Consider the following 14328-nt stretch of genomic DNA (forward strand, 5'->3'; position numbering starts at 1 on the left):
ATGGAATTGGCTTGGAGTGAAAGCCATGTCAGGTTCTGAGACAGGACAGCAGGGGCCTGACCTGCCTACGGAGTCTGGTCACCCAGAAGGACAAGTGGGTGCTAACAGTGTGAGCACACGGTATAGGAAACAGTGGCCGAGGGTGGCACAGCTAGAGAGAGGGCAGGGCAGAAAGGTGAGGTGTGTGAGGGAGGGAGGCCCGGCCAGCACCTCACCATGAAGGGTGGGCATCGGGAGCACCCTGGGTTGTCCCTTCAGGGGTCCCTGGCAAACCCCATGGCGTACTTCGGGGGAGCAGAACTCGTGCCTGTTTCTGCATCTGAAGCCTGTCCCCAGACCCTGTCACTTACGGGTGATGGCGATGAGAAAGGCATCCTTGGTCCTGCATGGAGTGAACAGTCTGTCTAGGGCTAGTGAGCATGGCCCGTGGGGCAGACAGACAGGCCTGGGTTCTGGTCCTGCCTCTGCCCCCTACTCCTGGCTTCGTCTTGTGCAAGTTGCTTCACCTCCCTTGGAGCCTCAGTTTTCTCCTCTGTGAAGAGGAATGAACCTGGGAGGGGTGCTGACCTCCTGGGGTGACTGTGAGCTGCCCTCACCGGGGTTCCTGGCGCAGCATACACGCTTGCTAATGAGGATCTGATGAGACTGGAAGTGTCAAGCGTGGAGTCTGGCACACAGTAGGAGCTCTGTAAGTGGTTGCAGATGTGGTTGGCTGTGCTCTTGGTGGGAGCCAGCGAGATGAGGGCAAAGTGTGTAAAGCCATGTCTGGGAGCTTAGGCAAAGTGGAAACAGGATCCAAATTAAGGGCATTACTCATTGTTCTTTCCTGTGGGGACATGACATTGTGTGTTGCTCGGCCAGGCTGCCCGTGAGGGTGTCTAGCGCACAGCAGACGGGTGTTCTTCGGGCTGTACTGGAGGGGAAGTGGCCTGGAGTCTTCTCTGTTCCTCCCCAAAATGCGTTGATATCCCAGCATGGGGGTCCCGTCGACAGAAGGAAGACCTGCCCTCAGCGAGCACCACCTGCTCCCCACGTCCCCTGCAGCCCGAGTCCCGTCCCCATGATGCCTGGCCCCCGGGGGTGGATGCCCACGCTGGGCTCCACCCCACCACACACAGACCCCCTTGGAGAGGCCTGCAGGGCGGTGAGTGCGGTGCCGCGGTGGCTCCCGTGGGCCCACACGGGCGTCACTCAGGCCTGTGTTGAACCTGGTCCCCTCACAACAGGCCACTTTGAGCCTGGAGCGGGGAAGAAGGAGCCTGTGTTCCTGGAGCTGCCGTTGGTCCCGTGCCCGCCCGGGGCCACGCCGGAGCCAGCGTGCCAGCAGAGCCTGCTGTTTATTTGTGCAGCACGGGGAGCGTGGGGCGGGCCACCCCGCTCTCCCTTCATCCAGGAAAAGAGAGTGGGAGAAGCCAGACCGGCCTGCCCCGGTGCCTGTGGCCAGGGATCCGGGCTTCACTCCCCCTTCCCCAAAGGGTACTTCAGAATTGCCTAGCGGCCCTGGAGACGGACTGCCCGGTATAAATCCCGGCCCCGCCCGCTCTGGTTTGCTCAAGCCCTAACCTCTCAGGGCCTCGGTTTCCTCCTCTGTGTAGTGGGGACTGTAGCAGAAGGGATCTTTAAGGGCGGAGTGAGGAATAATTGAGTTGAGACAGGTAAGGTGTTTAGCACAGGGCCTAGCCACCAGGGCTGCTTGTGTTTCTATTACACCTGTGACATGACACCTCACTCCCTCAACGACAAGATTTCTAGATGGGAACTGAGAGCAGGTTTTCTTCGCAAAGGCTCTACTGGAAGGTCTGGTTTGACCCAATCAGGTGAGGATCTTGAGGTCCAGAGAGGGAAGGTGTTTTGCCCAAGATCACACAGCAGGACCACAGCCAGACTCCAGCATCTGCCTCTGCTAATCTAAGTCATTCGGGGGAGGGGTCTGGGGTGGCGAGTGAGAATCAGCATGGCCTCAGCCAGGCCATGCCCAGGCTGTGGCTCTGCACCTCTGCCCTCTCCCCTTGGGGTGCTCCACCGCACGCCCCTGGGCCCCGCTGCAGGAGCCAGGCAGGAATGTGATTTTTCATTCTCTGCCCGGCCTCCCTCCGAGACGGCCTCCCTCTAAGACGTCTCCTGGCAGCTTGGACAGCCTGGCTACCTGGGGCAGCCTTTGTTCCTCCAGTGTTTCCAGGGGCTTCCGTGGAACCTGCCCCGGGGATGTGGGACACTGAGGCCCAGAGAGATCAGGCACATCGATGGGCTCACGCAGCAGCCAGACATTTAGATCTGTCACAGGTGATAGAAAAGGGGGAGAAGAGGGTATTTCAGGGGGCTCCCTTTCTCTGGCATGGGCTTAATATTATGGCTATGGTTGGTTGATAGTAGTGACAAGTGGGTGGGAAGTGAGGAGATTTGAGAGAAAGATGGGCCTGTTTAGAGAAAATACAGTCACTCCATGAACCATGGTTTCTTGCCAGACAATTCTTGTTGTGGGGCTGGCCTGTATAGTGTAGGATATTTAACACACACACACACACACACACACACACACACACACACACACACCGCCTCTACCCACTGGATGCCAGTAGCACCCCTTTGGTTGTGAACCAAAAATGCCAGCAGACATGTAAGTCCATAACTCCTCAAAACAACGCCTGGAGGTACATATTCCCATTTGTTGCAGGAGGAAACGGAGGCACAGAATGGTTAGCCTCCCCGCCCTCCCCCTCACCCCCAAATCAGTGTGTGGGCAGCAGAGGAGAGATGAGACCAGGTGGTCTCCAGCTTATACGGAGGCGCTGCCTCCCAGCTCTCCAGGGTCTAGGGACTTGGCTGTTCCCACTGGAGAACAGTCTCATCTGATCTGAAGTGGGGTCTCCAGCCTGGGGCCCAGGATCTTTGGGTTCTCCCGGGTCTTGTCTTCAACTCCGGGGAGCCTGAGATTGACAACCCCACTCCTTCCTGGCTGCCCTCCCAAGGAGATGGCCTGGGAGATTCTGGGAGACAGGACGCGCCTCCCCCTTGCTACGCGAGAGGAACCACGAGAGGAACCGAAGCCCCTGTTTGCTTACCTGAGCCTTCCGGCAACTGGCTCAAGGAGAAGGATCCCTGTCCCTATTTCACAAATATTTATGTAGATGGAGGTCCAAAGAAATCAGATGAAATGCCCAGAGTCCCTTAGCTAGTAAGGGATGCAAAGAATCTAATACGGGAGAGAAAGGTCTGATATCTAAAGCGAAATGGAAAGAAGTGGGGGGGGAGGGGCAGCACTCAAGAAATGAGTTGGGAAAGGGCCTGTGTAAAATGTATCCCAGCAATGACTTCAGTGCCGCAAACAGACCGAAGAGCGTTCTTCGCTCTGAGCTCGGAAACCCGGCCCCGGGACCTTGGGCACCCAGGCCAGCCTCCTGCGGGCCACCTCTCACAGCATCCTCTTCTCTTTCTCTTCCCAGGGTGACGTGGGAACGTTGGGTCCAATTGGCTACCCAGGACCTAAAGGCATGAAGGTAAACAGGGCCATTCCCTACCCCAGGCCTCGTGCCAACCAGGCACCCCCTGACCCATTTCAGCCTGAAAGGAAGGGTGCCCTGACATGAAGCTGGAGTGGGAGGGGGGAGTGAGCAGAGAGCCGGTTATCTGTAGGCCCTTATACCAGGCGTCTTTGTTGGACAGCAGTCCTGGAGCTGAGCATGCGTCTGATCTGGTTCCAGACCTCAGGACACTGAAAGTCCAGTGGGGACATCACTGGGGACACAGGAGCTTAATGGCAAACCACTGAGCTTCATACATCCTGAGGGGGGCGAGCGTCCAGGAGGAAGAGGGGCCGACACTGGTGGGACATGTTAGGGGCGACCCTGTTGCCAGTGCAGTGGTTCCTGAGTCCTCCACCCCTTCTCATGCTCCCTCAATCCACACCATTGCTGTAGGAGCTGGGGCCATCGCCCCTTTTACAGATGAGAAAACCGAGCAAGCGGCTACAGCAGGTGCCTGGTCTAAGCCAGGGCTCCTGACGCCAGCGGCTTTGAGCCGCCCTCAAGCCCGACCCCCGCCTTTGTCTTGCAGGGGCTGATGGGAAACGTGGGGGAGCCCGGACTGAAAGGTGATAAGGTGATCTGAATACTCCCTTATTGCACTGTGTTTTATCTGCATGCGACCCCCCTCCGCCTCGGCTGCTGCTGACCTCGCCAGGTCCACTCCCCTGCACTCCTCCTGCCTCCCCTCTGCACTCCCCCCCCCAAATCTGTGCTCCCAGCTTCTCCCTTGTCACTCTGGGTGGGGCTCGGACAGGTGGTTCTGAGGCCATGCAGACCTTGGCAGATAGAGCATGGAGGACTGTTGAGGCGCAGGCAGGGAATAAAGCAGGGTAGGTGTCTGAATTCAGGGATGGGGGTGGGAGATAGAGAGGAGGAGTGATGCTGAGATGATGGGTCCCAGTGCCGGTATGATGTGGGGTCCAGATCTCTCCAGTCACAGGAAGAAACAAATTGACATAAACTGTCCGATTGGAACTGGGAACCCATCCCAGAGACCACATGGTCTGAAAGCACAACAGAAATACCTGGATGGGCCCCTGAGCCCCTGTACGCTTTTCCCCAGTTACCATGGGACCGCCACCCTTGCCACTTATCCTTTGCACAGCCCTGCTGCCGAGCTCTCACCGTCTCCCCTGTGTCCGAGCAGAGCTGGAAGTGGGTGGATGGGTCCCCAGGGCCCAGGTGGACAGTACCTGGCCTGGGTCCTGCAGGGCCTGAGTGACAAGGACATGGGGGCTGTTCTGCTCTGCCCCTGGCCATCTGCCTCCTTCCTCCCCCTAGCAGTCCCTTGACCAACCAGGCACTCCAAAGGGAGTGCGGGAAGGCTTTCGGCAGCATCCGTGGTCCCAGGAGCCCGCATGGCGGAGAGAGGCCAGGCTCCTTCTGTACCTGTCTGCGGATGGCTGCTCCTCCTACACCTGGGAAACAGGAGCAGGGACCAGTGCTGGACCCCACCTGGGCGCTCTGTGGACATTAACCCATCCACCCTCCAAACCCACCCCCACCCCATGAGATAGGAAGCTTGCCTGAGGCCACACAGCTGGTAGGTAGTGTCAGGATTCAAACCCAGGCACCTGAACCAGGAGCACGACAGGTCAGAAGGGCACAGCGGACGCGGTCCTCAGAGGCTGCCTCCTCCAGCGCCTGCATTGCACAGCACGGGGAGCAGAGCCAAAGAGAAGAGATTTGTCAAGGGGCCCTCAGTGGTCTGTTGGGCCCCTGGACGCGTAGGAAATTGGAACCGCCGAGCTGTAATGGGCATCCCCAGATTGTCTTAGCAGCGTCCCTCCCAGCCCCCACTTACAGGTCACCAGGCATGTGATGCTCACCCCAGTCCTTTCTCCATCTCTTTCCTCCTCGTCTGTCCCCCACTGTCATACCCAGCCCTCCAGCTGCACCCCCCAGCTCCACCCTCTGACACTGCCCTGCTGCCTGCTGACCTCCCCCCTCCCCCACGGCCCTCCCCCTCTAGATGGGGGAGCTTTCTGTTGGAAGCGGGGGGCTCCCACAGCTACCTGTTTACCCTGAGGTTGGAGACATCAGCCGCCTGGGGGAAATGGGAATGTGGGCAGTCAGCTTTTTACAGGCAGCGCTGGCCTCCGCTCACTGTTTCTTCAGGAACATGGAAATAAATGTGTTACATACAACTCGGCTGGCCTGCGGACTGCTGGTGCCCGAGACATTTGGAGATGTGAACGCTCTGGGGGGAAGAAGAGGAGGAAGAAATTATTTTTCTGCCTATCGTGTTCAGGACAATTAAATAAATCTTTAGGGTTAAAAAAAAGATGGAGAAGAAGAAAAGACAAAGAAGTCTCTTTTCTGCCCCCTTGGCTGGGGAGGGGCTTTAGTGCTGGGAGAAGCGGGTGATGATCAGCCACCCCCCCCCCACCGGCCCTTCCCGGGGGTGGTGGAGCCATCGCCTCATGTTCCGTGGCCGTCCTGCCTGGAATATTAGATTTTCCATGACCCAGCCTGGCCTCCGTCCCACTTACAACCACTTGGCTCCGTCCGCCTGCGTGGAGGCTCTTTCTGGATCCAATACTCCGGTCCAGGTCCAGCTTTCTCCACATCCATCGCCCTGATTTCTTAGGTGCCTTTGAAAAGATGTAGTGACTCCCTCGCTCCTCCTTTGGACATTAAAGAAAAAAAATTGTTCCTTGGTTCCTACGACTCTAGGAGGCTGTATGAGGTTTTCCAAGTTGGAAAAACTAAAGCTAAGTTTCAAAAAAAAAAAATTTTTTTTTTTTGTTTTAAATTCTGGCTTTTGTTCTATCAACGCAGCTCTGCTGGAGGTCACAGCCCTAGCTGCATGGCATGGGTCTCTGAGCCGCTCCGTTCTCCCAGCAGCTCCCAGGCTGGGCCTGTTTTCTGAGCCTGGGGCCAGCGCACCATTGGGAATGTCCACCTCCACGGAGAGCTGGAAAGGGCGAGGCCCGTGCGAGGTGGTGCCGGCTCTAAGGAGGCATCTCCTGACTGGGTTCCTGGGTAGCTCGTTGCCCAGGATGTGGCTGAACACGAGGAGCGTGCAGAAGGGATGCCTACAGCCAGAACCGGTGCCACCTCGCCCATGCCACGTGCTGTCTTAGAAAAGAAACCCAGGCCTCACTCGAGACCAGCCGACTCTGTTTACAATGGTCTTCACCCCCCGGGCGCTCTGGTTTCTCAGCCTGGTGGGCTGGTTTGAAGCAGCTAATTAGAAGTAGACGGAAGCTGGCTCCTGGCATAGAGACTTCCACAGAAGGAAGAAGTGACAGCTCCCAGCCTGGCGGTGGGGAATCTGGAGCAACAGATGCCAGCACTCAACCACGGAGTGGGCACCATTGTACCGGCTGTGCTCGCTGCCCTGCGACGTCGGTTGATGAAGAGGCTCAAGGGTCAGGAAACAGTTCCTTGCACCTGCAGGTGTCAGTTCTGCGGGGAAGGCCAGGTGGCATCGGGCAGTTTAGCTTCTGTTGATAGAGTTTTCGGCCATCCGAGCAACCCCAGGCAGGTCTGCAAATAGGCCGGCTGGGTCCCCCCAGGGCCTGCCTTCCCCGCCCGGGGGCCTGCCTTCTCCTCTAACAAGGCTGCTGCTGGTCAGATGGACTTTGGGAACAGTCTCAGCGAAGCTGTACCCTTGCCAGGGGCTGCAGGTGGGGGAGGCTTCCAGAACCCACTGTGGTCTCCATCATAACCTTCTTTGCTGGTGTGTATTTAGGGCGAACAAGGGGTTCCAGGTGTGTCAGGAGATGCCGGATTCCAAGGAGACAAGGTAATTGCAGCAGATTCTCCATGCCTCCCCCTCTCTCCACGCACCGCCCGCCCCCCAAATCCTGCTCCTCTCTTCCTGCTTCCTGTCCCAGGGCCCATCACAGCCTAGGTCACAGTGATGGTGAACCTTTTGAGCTCGGCGTGTCAGCATTTTGAAAAACGCGAACTTAACTCTGGTGCCGTGTCACATATAGACATTTTTTGATATTTGCAACCATAGTAAAACAAAGACTTATATTTTTGATATTTATTTTATATATTTAAATGCCATTTAACAAAGAAAACTCAACCCAAAAAATGAGTTCACATGTCACCTTTGACACGCGTGTCAGAGGTTCGCCATCACTGGCCTAGGGCTTACCTCAAGATCATTTCCTTCCAAACAGCCCTGTATTCCGTCCTCATCCACCCTCAGCATCTGTTCCCTGGACTTGATGGGCCTCCTGAATTATTCCCACCCCTGCCTCTCCCCTCCCTCTCTGCCTCACTGCCACAGGCATTTTCTCCCGAGAGCACAGCTGCTCTGTGCTCACAAACTCTCCATGGCTCCCTATTGCTCCCAGAGTGAAGGCCGGGCTCTCCACCCTGGCACCCAGGACCCCAGTGAGTGCCCCCCCCCCCGACACTTTCATATCCCTCATCCTTACAGCCCTGTGCTCGGCCCCACTGAACGGCCCACTGCCTCTCTCGGCTTTGCACACACTGCCGCCTCGCCTGGCACACCCTCTGCCCGGGCTCTGCTCGCCCTACCCTGCCCTCTCCCCCAGGATCTGCTCCGATGCCATTCTCTCCATCTGCTGGGGGTGTGGCCGTTTCATTTTCTCAGTGGCCTGAGCAGCCTGTCTGCCCCTAACCTGCAGCAGCGCCTTTCTCCCTTGGCTGATGGGACATGTGCTCGGCCTCCAGGCAGGCAGCATGTCCCCAGGCTGCCCCTGCACAGCTGGGCCCAGGCTCCTGCCCAGAAGAGTGGATAGTGAGGGCATGTTTGAGTGAGTGAGTGAGTGAGTGAGTGAGTAACTAACTGGCCTTCTAACTGATGAACTGAGGCGGCCTGCCCAGGCCAGCTCCTCTTTGCCTGTGTCTCATACCATGTGGCCACATCTGGACCTCACCCTGTCACTCAATGAGGCCCAGATGTTGGCCAGCTCTCCCTCTTCCCCTTCCCTCTCTCCTGGCTGGCCTATCCTGACCCAGCCTGGATGTCTCTGGGTTGCCAGACACGCAGGCCTGGCTGTTTCTCCTGCTGGGCTCCGGTCCTCAGACTTCCCTGGACATAAAGGACACTGCAGGGCCTGCTGGAGCCCCAGGGTCCCAAGGTCCAGGACGACTGGTGAGGACAGGCTGCTGTCCCACCTTTGCCTGCCTGGGGCCCCACGCTCAAGGGTGCAAAGCTAGTCCATTTCCCTGCAAGTAGGGAACGTGAAGGCAAGGCTCACCTTCTGCAAAGGTGGCTATTCTCTCGGCCTCAGCCTGGCCCGGAGGACCAACAGCTGTTCATCTGGCTATTTCTGGTCTTCACTAACCCCAGCCTGCTCTGGCTCTTTTCCAGGGCAGCCAGGGATTGCCGGGGTTCCCAGGTGCACGGGGGAAGCCAGGGCCTCTGGTAAGTACCTTCTATTCTGAGACCCCCAAACCTCACACCCTCCAAAAGGTCATCCAGGACCCCACTTCCTCCTGCAGCAGCCCTGAGTGATGAGCAGGGCAAAGCAGGAATCCCACTTCACAGATGAGGACACTGAGACCCAGAGGATAGGAACTTACCCAGCATCATAGATAGGCCTCAGTCACTGGCAAGCACTTGGGCTTCAGATACCTTATAAATAATAGTAACATAATTAATAATAGCAATAGGTGTCATTTATTTATTGAATATCACTGTGTGTCAGATTCTTCTAATAACCCCAGAGGTTATAGAATTATTCTTGCTCCCATTTTACAGATAGGTAAACTGAGGTTTCACAAGATGAAATGACTTCTCCAGGATCCCATGGCTAGTAAGTGTAGGAAGCGGGGTTTGAACAGTAATAGCTCCTTCTAGTTATCTAGGCAGATTTCATTTGTATACTCCTGAGCTTTCCAACTGCCTGTAGCCAGGGGGTAACACAAGGGATCAGGAAAAGGTGAGCCCTCGCTTACCCCTGCCTGCTCTCCTACCCCCTAATCTCTACTCTTCCACAGGGCAAGGTTGGAGATAAAGGATCCCTTGGGTTTCCTGGGCCCCCTGGGCCTGAGGTAGGTGATGCCCTATTTCTCTATATCTGGTTGCAAGTGGGACTGGGTATTGTCCTTGGGAAACCAAGACCCAGAGACAGGGAGATACTTGCCTGAGGTCACACAGCAAATGAGAGATGGGGCTAAGAATAGAAATTCCGAGGTAGGCCATCTTTTCTGGCCTCTGCCCTCGGTCAGTGGCAAGCGGGACCGAAGCTGGCCTCAGAGACCCTCCCTAGCTTTGTGGCCGCCTTTACAGTTTCCAGGGAAAATAACAGGAGAGTCCACTGAGCTCTGCTGCCTGTACCCTTAATAGGAGCTCTGCACATTCTCTCCCGTCTGCACCCTGGGACCTTTCCAGCCACTCACAGCCACCCTGCGAGAAAGTTCAGGGCTCAGAGCTCCGGGGTCTGAGAAGTGAGAAGCCACTGTAAAATCCTGGTGTGGGAGTGGAGACTGAGAAACAATGAAGGATGGTTTAGCTATTAACATAATAATTCCAGCCCTGGAAGCAGAACCCTGCGAGTGTCCGATCCCTGTGGGAATTAGCATAGGCATGCTAGACATTCCTCCTGAGATCCAGTGAGGCGGCTGGGTGAGCTCTGCTGGCCCCCCTCTCTCTACTTTGGGGACTCGCTCTGGAGAGCAGGGTGAGCAGTGCCAGAGCCTATGTCTGTTCAGGATCAACAGCACCCAGTCCCACCCGCCTCGACTCCCCGGCCCTGGGCCTGCTCCTTGGCCAGGTCTCACAAAAGTCTGGCTCTGCCGGGTTCCCCAGACCTTCCAAAGATCACTCCTGGGAACGCCCGGATGGATGAGGGAGTGTTTTCTGAGAGCTTCGCGTTCTGACTTTCCACTGTTTTGACTTTGGCCGTGACACCGTCCTATCTTTAGACAAATGGAGTTGGCCTGCCTTCGTGGCCCTGACTCCTTCCCCTGGTCACGGTGGAAAAAGGCTCTTCTGCGAACCCTGGTTCTGCCAGCAGCCCGGCCGGGGCGGGCGGAAAGCAGTTACTAGGCTCCACCTCGTGCCAGGAGGCTGTGCAGCGTCTCTGGGGCGAGAACCTGTGGATGCGCCACCATGACGTGTGGGAGGCATGACGACCACGGGTTCCACAGGAGGACAGGGAGCCCCAGAGCAGGGAGGGGACCTCCTCGGGGTCCCTGTTTCTGCAGCGAGGAAGGTCCTGGAAGCCGTCGGGCCTGCCTCTCCGGCGTTGGGTTCTGTTTGGATTGGCTGACTCGGACGATGGCTCTGCTCAGCTGAAGACAGAAGCTGCTGAGCCTGTCAGCGCCTCCCGGGGCCTTTCCTCCTTTCCCGGGACCATGGTGGGAGCTGCAGCTCCCCAGCCCCGCGTCAGTGATCTCTCACACTTGTTAGTGGGCCAACCCATGTGGGCACCGGAACCTGATCTGTGCCCCCATTGCCAAGTTCTCCCTGGAGAGGGACCCAACCCAAGCAGACTTGTTTTCCTAGGAATCCGGACCCCAGACCCTTTCGGATGCAGATTTTTATTGAGTGCTTCCCAGGCAGCAGGCCTCCTCCCCTGAGGGCTCAGAACAGCCCTGCAAGGCGGGTGTTGGTGGTCACCATTTTGCAGATGAGGAAGCGGAGGCCCAGAGCGGCTCAGGGACTTGCCTGGTCACACGGTGCTTGAAGTTGGTGGCAAAGTAGGATTTGGAGCCCCTCGTTTTGAAGAAAAACACATGGGGCCTCGGCTACCTAGGTTAGCTCCAAATTCAGGACCGTTCTTGCCGTGGCCGGTGACAAGGGTGATAGGATGTTTGAGCTGCAATTTAGCAGGAATTACCAAAACGTCAAAAGAAGGGGGAAAAGAAAAGCCACCTTATGAAGGCAAGATCGGAGGAGGCATTTGGCTTCGGGGATTCATATAAAAAAAGGCTTTCTTTGGTTTCTAGCTGACGGGAATGTGAGGGAGGGAGGCTGCCCGAAGTGAGTGGGGTCCTAAGCTCAATTCACAGGCATTGCACCTAAAACAAAGGCCAGCGTGATGCTGTGGAGGAGGAAAGGAGGGATCCTGCTCCGTCAGGGAGGAACTTCCACTGCCCAGTCATCCATCTCAAGGACTGGTCTGGGAGAGTGAGCCCCCGTGGAGGGTGTGGGAGTCTGACCGTCTGGCCAGGATGTAGTGGGAGGAGCCAAGAGCAATTAGATCAGTGCCTTTCAAGTTGTTCAAAGTCACAGCAACCCCCAGAACATACTCACACCTGCGGGATCCCTGCAGTCAGAGATGACACTTCTCAAAGCAGGAGGGGGCTGGCTCTGGGCCCCAGCTCATCCGGGCTCAGGACTGGAGAAATTCTGGGGGAGACGCCCTGGTGCGTGCTTGTGCCTGTGCTGCATACGTTCCCGCATTGTTTCATGGCCTTTTCTCAGCAGCCCTCCGAGGCGTGGGCCTGGCACCGCCATCCCCGCTTTAGAATCAGAATCAGGGCAGTGAACTGCGCTGCCCCGGGTCACGCCCACGCAGGGTGAAATGGAAACCCAGGTGGGCACCCCCAGGACCTATGCTCTTAGCACTTCTCTTCACAGTCCCCATGGATGACCCCTGCTCTCTGCCTCCCCCTAGGGATTCCCCGGAGACATCGGCCCCCCGGGGGACAACGGCCCAGAAGGTGTGAAGGTGAGTCCTGACAGTTCTGTGGCAACCACAGGCCTCCTGGGTGGCCGCCTGCAGGGGAGTCTTGCCAGCCTGTGATGGGGATGGAGGTGCCGCCTCAGTGACCTCTCTTTGTTCTCACAGGGGAAGCCTGGAGCTCGAGGCCTGCCGGGACCCCCTGGGCAACTGGGGCCCGAGGTAAGACCATCTGGCTCTGCCCCTGTCCATCCTCTCCCTACCCCCGGCCCACTCTGTCCTGTGTCCTGCAGGCTTTAGGCACACCCTCCAGCTCATTCCTGGCAGCCCTGCTCTGCGGCCTGTCCAGGTGCCGTCTCTGCCTTGGCCTGCCAGGTGGGCCACTCCCTCCCTCCGGGGCACCCCCCTGCACCCGCCTGTCCTGGGGTTTCTTCCTCGGAGCCACTGCCACTGCGCCTGCTCATGGTGGCAGTTTCTTGGGCACTGATATGGGAGGGTAGGAATGGTCGGCTCCGTCTTACGCGTGAGGCCTCATGACTCACAGGAGTGAAGAGACTGTCCAATCCTGTGGTTAGTGGCAGGCAGGGCTGGGATTCAAAGCCAGGTCTGCTGGTGCCCAAGGCCCATGGATACCATGACATAGACCCTATGCTGTTCACTTCCTGCTCCTGGGAGCCGCCTGGGTCGTCCTCAGAGAAGCACGTGACTAGCACGGCTAATAAGTGGCAGCGAGATCTGCTGTTCACTCACACGTGATGAAGGGGATTGACAAGGTCACTGTAAGTCCATTAGAGCCCCAGCTGGACGCTGTGCACACTCAGGCAGGCCCCACATTTTGCCCCAGGATCCGGGACGCAGCGCTGGTAGGGGTGCAGGAGGCCAGACTCAGCGTGCCCACAGGCAGGCATCCAGCGGGGCTTGGGTCTGGCGGGGTCCCAGGCCTCGCTGGCTTTGGGAGCTGCCACATGAGGCTGCTTTCCTGGAAGTTGGGGCGGGGGGGAGAGCTCCAAAGAGGGGCCCTTGGTCAGGCTGGCAGGCCAGAGGGATGGGTTTGGAGGCCGCCTGTGCCTGTGGGAAGGCCTGGATAGTCTCCACGGGCCACAAGTGGGAAGGTGCGGGGGGGCGGGGGTAGAGAAGAGAAAAATGGCGCCTGCCATGTGTTCCCATCTACACTCACATTACCACTCAAATAACCCTGGATATGCCTGCCACTTGCTCACTCTTCATCGATTCATTCTTCCACTCAGACAGTTCCTCTCATGGCCTATTCCCACCTTCCGTTCACATCCACTAGACTGTGCACCCCCATCCAGAGCGATATTGGGGGTGGCTTCACTACAACATAAAAGATCATCGCTGTCCTCCAGGAACATAACTTAAGCCAGTCATTATACTTTGGGATGATGCACCATTTTACAGATGGGGAAACTGAGGCACAGCGAGGCCATGGTCTACCAGCAAGTAGAGGGCAGAGTTCAGAATAGAACCCGTAGCTCTGAGCTGCAGTCGGGGCTCTGCTCCCACAGCACATGATGGGGTTTCCTACCCCGCACGGCCCTGAACCCAGGCGATCACATCCGAGGACACCGAGGGCTCCATCCGCATGGATGTCCCTGTGTAACTGGCCTCTAGGCCATGATGGTGGTACCCCTGCCTGGGGTGGGCCAGGCAGGGTGCCTGGATGTGCCGTTTCTCTTGGTCCAGAAGGACTCTCTTCTGTCCACCCCTTTGCCTTCTTATAGGACAGGTTTTCCAATAGCCCCCCTGGGTTAACTTTCTCCTTTTCCCCTCTCTCTTGCCTCCCAACTCTAGGGAGATGAGGGACCCATGGGGCCACCTGGCGCCCCTGGCTTGGAGGTAAGTGTTGCTGGCGGGGGTTTTGTTGGTGTTGAGCCTGCTATGCACAGTTGGGCACCATTTGGGTAGAGATCCAAGAGAAGTCATGGGTGGGGGCCTGGGCCAGCCAGAGGGGGGACTAGGACAGACCTTAAAGGAGAGAGATGAGAGGCAGGACATTGACCTCCGTCCTCGCCCACCTGCTGGGTGCTGGTGCTCTTCGTCCATTTTCTCATTCAAGTCTCCCATGAGAGAGGCACCAACCACTTTTCTTAGTGTCACTGGCGTCCGGTGAGGCTCAGAGATTCAGGGGTTTAGCGTCTCACAGCCAGGAAACGGATGCCCTGCCTGGCTAACCCTGCATCCTCTGTCCTCCCCATTGCTCACAGCGGCCTTCCGGAAGGTGCTTG

The 14328-nt window shown here is 57.4% G+C and overlaps 1 protein-coding gene across 1 annotated transcript in view; it reads left to right on the plus strand.

The window, feature by feature from the left end:
• Nucleotides 1–14328, plus strand: part of COL27A1 (collagen type XXVII alpha 1) — a 143710-nt gene that overhangs the window by 59974 nt on the left and 69408 nt on the right. Inside the window, 8 exon segments of the mRNA XM_015567140.1 lie at nucleotides 3444–3497; nucleotides 4054–4098; nucleotides 7222–7275; nucleotides 8824–8877; nucleotides 9453–9506; nucleotides 12077–12130; nucleotides 12251–12304; nucleotides 13895–13939. Of these exon segments, the coding sequence (XP_015422626.1) occupies nucleotides 3444–3497; nucleotides 4054–4098; nucleotides 7222–7275; nucleotides 8824–8877; nucleotides 9453–9506; nucleotides 12077–12130; nucleotides 12251–12304; nucleotides 13895–13939 (414 nt within the window).

This window comes from Myotis davidii, unplaced genomic scaffold, assembly GCF_000327345.1.
Source record: "Myotis davidii unplaced genomic scaffold, ASM32734v1 scaffold142, whole genome shotgun sequence".
Taxonomy (NCBI): Eukaryota; Metazoa; Chordata; class Mammalia; order Chiroptera; family Vespertilionidae; genus Myotis; species Myotis davidii.